The sequence below is a fragment of the Myotis brandtii genome, unplaced genomic scaffold (assembly GCF_000412655.1).
Source record: "Myotis brandtii unplaced genomic scaffold, ASM41265v1 scaffold199, whole genome shotgun sequence".
Taxonomy (NCBI): domain Eukaryota; kingdom Metazoa; phylum Chordata; class Mammalia; order Chiroptera; family Vespertilionidae; genus Myotis; species Myotis brandtii.
In genome coordinates, this window is record NW_005357414.1 from 4,675,301 (window position 1) to 4,687,016 (window position 11,716).

At 38.4% G+C, this 11,716-nt stretch overlaps 1 protein-coding gene across 3 annotated transcripts in view; it reads right to left on the reverse strand.

Annotated features, from left to right (window-relative positions):
- Positions 1-6,368: 6,368 nt before the first annotated feature.
- The window catches only part of PIH1D3 (PIH1 domain containing 3), a 72,802-nt gene continuing 67,454 nt past the window's right edge, over positions 6,369-11,716 (reverse strand). For all 3 annotated transcript variants that reach the window (XM_014538841.1, XM_005865234.2, XM_005865235.2), the window contains exon 7: positions 6,369-6,595. In XM_014538841.1, coding sequence (XP_014394327.1) covers positions 6,466-6,595 — 130 coding nt within the window. In that variant the 3' untranslated portion in view covers positions 6,369-6,465. The remainder of the gene's footprint in view (positions 6,596-11,716) is intronic.

Here is an 11,716-nt window from a genome sequence, read left to right on the forward strand (position 1 = left end):
CATACAAAATTATCAACTTAAAAATTAGCCTGCTGAAATCATATAGGTTTCAAATGTACATTTATATGGCTTCTGCCATACCACCCTAAATATGCCTGATCTCATCTGATCTCAAAAGCTAAGCAGAGTCTGGCCTGGTTAGTAGTTGGATGGAAGGCATTTTAACTATTAATTCTTTCAGTCCATTACCATGTAATATGTTTTCATTTATTTGTGTATTCCTAGCTTTATTTTATCATTGTACTATAGTCTTCAGCATAAACATCTTTTTGGTTAAATTTATTTTTTCTACTTATTTTATCCTTCTTGATGAAATTTGAAATGGGATTTTTCTTCTTGTTTTCCTTTCTGAGTGTTCATTATTATTATGAGCAAACATTACAGATGTCCTTACTGAAAAAAAAATTAGCCTGCTGTATTTGGTCAAGCATTTAATTAACTCACCCCTAATGCCTTGGCAGGGCCAGACCAAATGATTTCACAGGCCTTATATGGCCTGCGGACAGAACATTCCCCACCCCTGCTTTAAAACAACAAATATTTTAGGGATAAATTGTGTCATAGCATACTGATAAAGGGAACAGTACACCAGAAAGATACAGCAATTCTAAATCTGTTTGCACATAAATATATTGCCTCAAATTATATGAAGCAAAAATTGAGAGAATTATAAGGTGATACTAATAAATCTATTATCAGTGGTAATTTTTTAATACATCTATCCATGTTGATAGTGAAGACAAAAATTAACAGGAATGTAGATTTCCATGACACAATTAAAAAAACAACTTGAATTGATATACAGGGTGGAGTAAAAGTAGGTTTACAGTTGGGAGCATGCAAAACAGTTTATTTTTGTATTATTAACTATTAATTATTGTTTTGTTTTCCATATAAACAACTGTAAACCTACTTTTGTCCCATCCTGTGTGTAGAATTCTGTGCCCAATAACTACAGAAACCCATTCTTTAAAAATATACATAGATCATTTAGCACATTATTTTATCATACTGCAGTAAAATTAGAATTCCCAGAAACAAAAAGATAATAAAAAATAATACACTGGAAATTAAAAGAAAGTAGGTTATAAAATCACTAGGTGTAATATCATCCCATTTGGGGAAAAATAGTATCTATGTTATGCATTGGGGGAAAAAAAGGTTGGAAAGAGCCACTAAAAATGGTAAGATTTTCTTGTCTTGATGGTGAATTTTAGTTTTGCTTTATTTTTATTTATTTTTTAAAAGAATGTTTATTGATTTTTATAGAGAGAGGAAGGGAGAGGGAGAGAGATAAACATCTATGTGAGAGCGAAACATGGATCAGCTGCCTCCTGCATATCCCCAAGCAGGGATCAAGCCCACAACCCAGGCATGTGCCTTTACTAAGAATAGAATTGCAACATTTTGGTGCACTGGAGGATGTCCAACCAATTGAGCTACACCAGCCAGGGCTTTCCTTTATTTTTAAAGAGCTTTTCTGTATTGTTAGAACTTCCTGCTTGGAGTATGACAGCATGGAATTTTTCTTAATTAGAAAAAAATTAACAATGCATTTTATTTAAGACTAGAGGCCCGGTGCACAAAAATCTGTGCACTCGGGAGGGTCCCTCAGCCCGGCCTGTGCCCTCTCGCAGTCTGGGACCCCTCAGGGAATGACCACCTGCTGGCTTAGGCCCGCTCCCTGGGGGATTGGGCCTAAGCTGGCAGTCAGACATCCCTCTGGTAGCCCGGGAGCCCTCGGAGGATGTCCACTTGCCAGCGGGGAGAAGGCCTAGCTGCAGTCGTACATCCTTAGCGCTGCTGAGGAGATGGGAGAGGCTTCCACCACCACCGCTGTACTGGCAGCCATCAGCCTGGCTTGTGGCTGAGCAGAGCTCCCCCTGTGGGAGCACACTGACCACCAGGGGCAGCTCCTGCATTGAGCATCTGCCCCCTGGTGGTCAGTGTGTGTCATAGTGACCAGTGATTCCCAGTCGCTCTGCTGTTAGGGTCAATTTGCATACTACCCTTTTATTATATAGGATAGAGACCTGGTGCATGGGTGGGGGCTGGCTGGTTTGCTCTGAAGGGTGTCCCGGATCAGGTTGGGGGTCCCGCTAGGGTGCCTGGCCAGCCTGGGTGAGGGGCTGAGGGTCGTTTGCAGGTTGGCCAGAGCCCCTTCAGGGTGGGGATCCCCCCTGGGGTGCCTGGCCAGCCTGGGTGAGGGGCTGATGGCTGTTTACAGGCTGGCCACAGCCCCTTCAGGGTGGGGGTCCCCACTGGGGTGCCTGGCCAGCCCAGGTGAGGGGCTGATGGCTGTTTACAGGCTGGCCACAGCCCCTTCAGGGTGGGGGTCCCCACTGGGGTGCCTGGCCAGCCCAGGTGAGGGGCTGATGGCTGTTTACAGGCTGGCCACAGCCCCTTCAGGGTGGGGGTCCCCACTGGGGTGCCTGGCCAGCCCAGGTGAGGGGCTGATGGCTGTTTACAGGCTGGCCACAGCCCCTTCAGGGTGGGGGTCCCCACTGGGGTGCCTGGCCAGCCCAGGTGAGAGCCCTCCAGAAGGACCCTCACCCCATGAGGGTGTGGCCATCCTGGGTGAGGGGCTGATGGCTGTTTGCAGGCTGGCCACAACCCCCAGCCACCCAAGCTCCCAGTGTTGGCTGGCTGGAAGCAGGTATCTGGGATTTATTTAGCTTCTATAATTGAAACTTTGTTGCCTTTTGCGGAGGCCACAGCCGGTCAGAGCAGACGGGAAGCTTGGCTTCCTCCATCGCCGGGGCAACCATGCCTCCTGCTTGCTCCAGCTCCGTGGCTGCCGGGCACCATCTTGGTTGGGTTAATTTGCATATAGTCGCTCTGATTGGCTGGTGGGCATGGCTTGGGCGTAGCGAAGGTATGGTCAATTAGCATCTTTCTCTTTTATTAGTGTAGATAACATGTAGAATAATACTTTGCCTGGGCTGTTGCAATAGTCTCCTAACTGGTCTCCCCATTCCCATTCTTGACTCCCAAGACACTCTTTTCCCTAAAGCACTAAGGATAAAATCCAAATTTCTAAACGTTAGCCTGCAATGTTCTACATGACATTGCTCCAGACTACATTTCCAGACTTACCTCCACTCACACTCCCCAGGTTCACTCTAATCCAATCACCCTGGCTTTCATTTCCTTGAACTGTCCAAGTTTTTGCCAATCTGGTTCTTTTTTTGCTACCCCTGGAACCTAGAAGTCCTACTGTTCTCCTTCCCCCAACACTCTCTTTGCCTGGCTAAGTCCTAGGTATTCTTCATGTTTCAGCCAAAGTGTTAAATCCTTAGGAAAGTTTTTTTTCTGCTCTCCCTCTCCAGACTAGGTTTGGTTTCTCTGATAGATATTCTTAATGTACCTATTTTTTTCCTTCACAGCAGTAACAATAAACTTGAAAATATATGGTTATGTGTTTACTTGGTTATTGTTTGTCTCCCTTGTTTAACTGGTTTTTGTTGTTGTTCCTCATCTTCACCTGAGGATATTTTTTAATTGATTTTTAGAGAGAGTGGAATGAAGGGGAGACAGAGAGAAACATCAACATGAAAGAGACACATTGATTGGTTGCCTCCCGTACTCATCCTAACCAGGACAGGGGATCGAGCCTGCAACCGAAGCACATGCCCTTGACCAGAATCAAACCCGGGACCCTTCAGTCTGCAGGTCGACGCTTTATCCACTGAGCCAAACCAGCTAGGGACTTGCTTAACTGTTTGCTCTGTGAGGATAGACCATATCTAGTTTGCTATTGCTATATTGCCAGTTCCTAACATAGTGCTGAGTGGGTATTTGTTGAAAGAATGCATAAATGAGTGAATGAATAAATTATTGAATCTTCACAAGTTTTACTGGAAATTATGGACCCAAAAAGTGAGGTAAAGAAGTTTGTGAACGAGAAGGCTAATGATATGCCACAATTGTGGTTTTAACTTCCAATTCTGGTAAGAGCTAACATTCATTGAAAAATGCTGACAAGATAAATTTCCTTTTGCCTTCTCTTTTCTTACATTTACTTTAGCGGACTATTCCTCTTTAAAGGAAAAAAATCCCATGAATTAGCTTAAAGACAAAACAACAATGACAACACAGTTGTTACTTCTGAGGCCAAGAATGCAAAGACAGTGAACTAGGATGATTTGTAGATGGGTATAAATTAGTGCATCATATTCCATTGTCTTAAATCTCTGTTTCACTATATAATTGATACAGTACGATATAACCAAAGCCCAATTCAAGTTGGCCTGGATATGTTCTATCTTCACTTCCAGGGACAATTTATACACATTCACTCAGCTTGAGTAATAATGGTTTCTGTAATTAAGGCCAGTACACAGGAAAAATATACATTTTCCCACTTACTATTGCTTCTCTAGAGAAGAAAAATATTGGTTACTGCTTAGGTTTGTTCAAGAGTTTATACTTTAGGGTGTAATCTTAAATTCTTAAAATACATCCTTTAAAAAAGATTCGAAGAAAGCAAAATAGGAGGCTCTTTTAATCCTGCAACATCATGGATTTAAATTCAGATATTAGCATCCTTTCAGTTAATCCCACCCTCAACTCTTTTTTAAAAAATGTTTCTTTAAACTGATTTTAGAGAGAGAACAAGGGAGAGAAAGAGAGAGAGAAACATTGATATGCACCTGACTGAGGGGATCAAATCCACAACCTAGGGATATTCCCTGACCTGGAATTGAACCCACAAATCTTTTGGTATATGGACGATGCTCTAACCAACCAAGCCATCCTCAACTCAACCTTTACAGAAGAAACTCATGGTGGTAATTTCTGTGTCAAATTCTCTTCAAGAGCTTAGATTTTTAACACAACCACTTTTTCTAAAATCTCAGCCTTCTCCTTTGATTTGATCTACTTACAAACTAGATGCTTGGTAGTTATCTATATAAGTAAGTGCAGAAAATATCTGCTTGAGTATTTACTTCCTTAATAGTTCACATAAAAGGAATAAATATCTTTCATTTATTCATCTTTTTTCAAAATGTACTCCCAGGTTACACCACAGTTCTATGATAATGTGTGAGGCCAAGTCACACAAGCTTTAAAATATAATTTATTCATAAATAATTCTGAAATAAACTTATGCAATGCAATAGAGAAGAGGTAGGGGGCATTGGCATAATTCATAAAAATAGGTATGTCCAATTAAGAATGAAGATAGAAATGAGAGAATAAGATTGGTAAATGCATCACACTTTTCTTTATATTCCTTTTAAATTTCAAGGATTTCAATTACTAAAGATAAACACAGTATCCTGAAAGGTATTGCTAATAATTATTAATGCATAAAATGAAAAATATTTTTGTCTAATTAGATCCAAACATGGAGAGCAGGACTGATGAAGCCAAATAATACCATGTGCTCAAGAGTATTTCTGATTCAAGTAAAACATGTGGTTAGCATGGTACATTAACTATTTATGATCCTTTGTTATTTGTATACTAGAGGCCTGGTGCACGAAATTCATGCACTCAGGGTGGGGGTCCTTCAGCCCAGATTGGGAGAGGGTGAAAGCCAGGTGGAAGGACCCCACCAGTGCGAGATTGGGGCCAGGGAAGGATGCAGGAGGTTGGCCAGCTGGGGAGGGACCGTGGGCATGTCCGGCCCATCTCACTCAGTCCCTATTGGTCGGACCCCAGCAGCAAGCTAACCTACTGGTCAGAGCGTCTGCCCCCTGGTGGTCAGTGCAAGTCACAGCGAGCAGTTGAGTAGCCTTAGCATATCATTAGCATATTATGCTTTGATTGGTTGAATGGCCAACCAGATGACCGGACACTTAGCATATTAGGCTTTTATTATATAGGATTCCAGAACACTTTTGAGAGCCTAAACAGAGAACACTAAATCATTTGATCAGATCAATGAAAAGACAACAAATACACTTTTCTGGTGATAATAAGGCCAATTGCTATGTAACTTACTGTATCACAGTATAATTAATTGGCTTAAGTTCTTAAGACTACTGAAATAAGTAGACCATCCATTTCATGGTCTTATCTCAATTATTTATTGATCATGTAGTAGTCTAATGGTTAACCTATAAATTCTATCCAGCTATCACTATAAAAGTGGAATAGCTTATTAGTATGAGAAAACTATATTTTCTATCAGAGTGGCAGAAATGACTGTAAATGATCAGAATCCTATATAATAAAAGTGTAGTATGCAAATTGTCCCCTCTACCCAGAGTTCTTCTGGGAGTTTGACCAGGGGGTGGGGCCAGCCAAGGGAAGGGAGGGAGTACCTGGCCAGCCACTGCCAGCAGCTAGGGACCCTACTAGTGCACAAATTTCGTGCCCTGGGCTTCTAGTATTAGTGTAATTGTATTTAGGCCCTTGCTAAAGTATGTTAGAATAATAAAGAGAAAAGAGAAAACATTAACCATTTATTTTTTTATCAGGGCTATTTTGCCATGTTTCTCCATTACTCATGCAGTTTTAGTAGAAATTAACAAAATCCAACTCTCTTTTCAAAGTTACAGTGACTTCAAGAGTTTCAGTTTCCATGATATAGGAAGCTTTGGCACTGTTGCAATCCACAGGATGGGGAAAGTTCAGCAACAATTTCCTAAACGAAACAAAACAAACATAGAATGAGTTTCCTAAAGTGATAGAAAGAAGACATCACTTTTAAGAAGGCAATGGAGAAAGCAAGTTATACCATTAGAACATTATAAACCAGAAACAAAACAAAAAAAGCACACCAATATTTAGACAGTACTAGTACTGGATCAAAAGCATGCCTAAATAACACAAATAGTATGACAGTTTTTTGGCCTTAAAAACCCAAGCAGTGGTTTTTATTCCCCCCTCTTTTTTTCTAAATTGACCTCATTTTGTATGATATAAACACAGTTTCAGGCTATGTTTATAGACATAAAAATAGAACGATTGCCACCTTTAAGTTGGTTGGATAGATTTGTTGACAGCCATACTTATGTGTGCATGGATTGTGGATAGTTGACACAAATCTGAAAATTGAAATGGTTCCACAAGAATTCTGCTAACATAACTTTAGGCTGAGTCTCTAAGGCCTGGAATGATTTCAATTCCAGATCAATGAGAGTGCTTCTCTCCGCTTGTTTCTGGTTCTTTCTACTATGCATTAACAAAAAGTCCCAATGAGGGATTGCTGGGTTTATTTTGCAGTGGATGGCTCAGTTTCTGGATAGCTTCATGCTTTAGATGCATTGCTGGGATATGACATTCATAATTCTGCCATAGTGATATTAATGTAAATTATGCATGGGGTTGGTACATGCTGGTATCTGAAGAAAATTAAATTCACGAAACACTTGGTACCTCACATTCTCGATAGAGAAGGCTTAAGTATCTCTATAAAATAGTGGACAGAAAAGCTCTTTTACAAGTTATAAGGTCTAAATCAGTAGGAATTTTGATATTTTTAGGGGTACTTATTGAATACTTGTATAAATAACTAGAATTTGGCCCTAACTGGTTTTGCTCAGTGGATAGAGCATTGGCCTGTGGACCGAAGGGTCCTGGGTTCGATTCCAGGCCAGGGCAAATACCTCAGTTGCATGCTCCTCCCCAGCCTGGGTCCTGGTTGGGGCGCATGCAGGAGACAACCAATTTCTGTGTTTCTCTTACATCGATATTTCTATCTTTCCCTCTCTCTTCCACTCTCTCTAAAAATCAATGGAAAAATATCCTCAGGTGAGGATTTAAAAAAAAAGAACTAGTATTTGAAAACAAAAACCTTGAAAATCAATTGCTTCTTTACTGATTTGCAGACCTAAATTCAGGACACTGGGCTCATTAAAAGTATTTACCACACATCTACAGAAGCAGAAGAAGAAATTTTATGTGACTTTTATTTTATTCCAGATATATAGGATAGGAGAACCACCTCCTTTCACCTTAACTAATGAAATCATGAGGTATTTTAATGTAGCCTTTAATATTTGATATCTCAAAAAAGTAGGTGCAGAAACATTTAGAGTCCATCTTTTTAAATATATTAACAATATAAGTTGTGCTACAGTTATATTTGCTTTATCCATTATTCTACAAATTATAATATATTCACTTTAAAAAGAAAGCAAAGTTCAGTGGTAGTAGCTTCACTGCACTGAAAGACAACTATAAATCACCTGAAGAATAAGTTCCAATGACAATATACACTTCCCTGTCCAGAGAGAAATAAATTTTAAAAAGACAGTTAGTGGCCATTGGAATGATCCATCTATCCCTGCGTTTCTGTCTAGTCCTTAGTTATAGCTTTACATAATACAATTTTGAATAATACAACCTGTGTAACTTATTTAGACTCTTAGGAGAAGGAACGTATTTTTATCTAATCTGTTTTACTGTCTCATATCTGAGATTTATATTTAAACAAAGCAAAATTTTTCCAAATACTTAACCATTGAAGGATAGGAATGTATCTTATCTTGGTGTCCCCCCAGTATCTAGCAGAAGAGTTTATAAATATTTGTTGAGTGAATAAATAAATGAGTGAAAAGCAAACTGGTCACCACAAAGTGATATTTGAATAACTACTATAGATTAGTAATTAGTACTATAAAATGTGAACAAACATTTAAACCCAAACCCCTCTGCCTTTACATTGATAATGTATTTGTATTTTAAGAAGCTAAAGTTTAGACACTGGTCAAATATTTATCCAGTCCCAATTTTCATTAGGAATTATGTAAAGGCAGACAATAATATATGAAAATAAAAAAAATATCTATACAGTGAACATTAGAGACTTGCATGCTCACATTCATAATGGAGAATTCAAGATGATGTTGCTTGCAAGAGATATACATAAAGGACAATCTTGCTCTGTGCATACTTACATAATGCAATTTTTATTTTATGTAGTTAATAAATGCTTTGATTTACATATCTGTGTAAAACACAGACATGGCCTTTTTTAAAATTTTTAATCCTCACCCAAGGATATTTTCCCATTGATTTTTAGAGAGAGGGAAAGACAGAGAGAAATATCGATGAGAGAGAAATACATCCATTGGTTGCCTCCTGCATGTGCCCTGACCAGAGCCTGGGCCGAGGAGGAGCCTGCAACTGAAGTACATGCCCTTGACCGGAATCGAACCCAGGACCCTGAGTGACCAATGCTCTATCCACTCAGCCAAACCGGCTAGGGCAAAACATGGCCTTTTTAAGGTTTTCTATTGGAGATAAGATATAACTATTTTCAAAGAAAGTGCAGAAATAGCTTCTGAGCTGCAATTCACTATTCTATTTAGAAAACTTTAGGTATTGATGTCATGGAATATCAGTCAACTATCAAGCTGAATTAAAGGAGCACAGCAAAGGTGAAAATAATCTAAAGCAGCACTCAACTAAAATTAACTTACACTTGTCTTTAGAATGTGCCTTTATTATCATGTTCAAGGAATTTGATTATGATATTCTTAGAATTCACTTAAAAAAATGAGTGGTAGCAATAGTTATATCTGACAACATATACCTCAAAGTGAAGGCCGTAACAAGAGTTAAGGAGGGCCACTTCATAAGACTAAAGGGAACAATTCAACAAGAGGATATAACTCTGGTAAACATATATGCACCCAATACAAGAGCACCCAAACACATAAAAAAGTCTGGAAGATATCAATGAAGAGATCAACAGCAATACAATCATAGTAGGGGACTTTAATACCCCATTCACAGCAGTGGATAAATCCTCTAAACAAACAAAAAAAATAAGCAAAGAAACAGCAATCCTAAATGACTCACTAGATCAGATGGACTTAATTGACATCTACAGAACATTTCACCCCAAAGTTACAGAATATACATTCATCTAAAGTGCACACAGGACATTTTCAAAGATAGACCACATATTAGGACACAGGCAAAGTCTCTTCAAATTCAAGAACACTGAAATCATATCAAGAATCTTCTCAGATCACAATGGCATAAAATTAGAAATCAACTACAATAAAAACAATGAAAAAAATCAAACACTTGGAGGCTAAATAGCATGCTATTAAACAATGATTGGGTTACCACAGAGATCTAAGAAGAAATAAAAAGCATCCTGGAAACAAATGACAATGAAAATACAACAATCCAAAATTGGACACAGTGAAAGGAGTCCTGAGAAGGAAATTCATATCTCTACAGGGCTACCTCAAAAATAAAGAAAAAATGGCAACAAATTATCTAACCCTGCAACTTAAAGAATTATAAAGAGAGCAGCAAGAAAATCCCAGAGTAAGCAGAAGAAAGGAAATAATAAAGATCAGAGTGGAAATAAATGACATAGAGACAGAAAAATACAAAAGATCAATAAAACCAAGAGTTGGTTCTTTGAAAAGATAAACAAGATTGATGAACCCCCAGCCAGGCTCACCAAGAAAGAAAGAGAGACTACACAAATAAACAAAATCAGAAATGAAAGAGGTGAAGTAACAACTGACCCCACAGACATACAAAGGATTGTGAAAAAAATACTATGAACAACTATACTCCAAAAAACTGAACAACCTTTATGAAATGGACATATTCCTACAGAAATACAAGCTGCCAAAACTCAATCAGGAAGAATAAAAAAACATGAATAGGCTGATAATTACTGATGAAATTGAAACAGTAGTCAAAAAACTTCCAGCAAACAAAAGCTCTGGACTAGACAGCCTCACAGAGGAATTTTACCAAACAGTCAAAGAAGAACTAAACCTATCAATTTCAAACTATTCCAAAAAATTCAAGAGGAAGGCACACTTCCAAGGTCTTTCTATGAAGCTAGCATTATCCTAATTCCAAAACCAGATAAGAAAGAGAATTACAGGCCAATATCCCTGATGAACATAAATGCTAAAATTGTCAAAAAAATTCTAGCAAATCGGATCCAGCATTACATTAGAAAGATCATACACCATAATCAAGTGAGATTTATTCCAGGGATGCAAGGCTGGTACAATATCCGCAAATAAATAAATGTGATACATCACATAAACAATTTGAGAGACAAAAATCACATAATCATATCAATTGATTCAGAAAAGGCATTTTACAAAATCCAACATCCTTTCCTGATAAAAACTCTCAGCAAAGTGGGAATAGAGGTATCATATCTCAACATAATGAAAACCTTATATGAAAAACCTACAGCCAACATCATACTCAATGGGCAAAAACTAAAACCATTTCTCCTGAGAACAGGAATAAGACAGGGATGCCCACTTTCACCACTCCTGTTCAACATAGCACTGGAAGTGCTAGCCAAACTGATCAGACAAGAAGAAGAAATAAAAGGCATCCAAATTGGAAAAGAAGTAAAATCGTCACTATTCGCAGATAAAATGATATTGTACATAGAAAACCCTAAAGACTCCACCAAAAAACTACTAGACTTAATAAATGAATTTTGCAATGTAGCAGGATACAAAATTAACACCCGGAAATCTATGGCTTTTTTTATAAAGCAATAATGAACTCACAGAAAGAGAAACTTAAAAAATCCCATTTACCACTGCAACAAAAAAATTAAGATACCTTGGAATAAACTTAACCAAGAAGGTAAAGGACCTGTACTCAGAAAATTACAGGACGCTGAAAAAAAGAGATAGAGGAAGACATAAACAAATGGAAGAATACACCATGTTCATGGATTGGTAGAATCAACATCATTAAAATGTCCATACTTCCCAAAGCAATCTATAAATTCAATGCAATCCCCATTAAAATA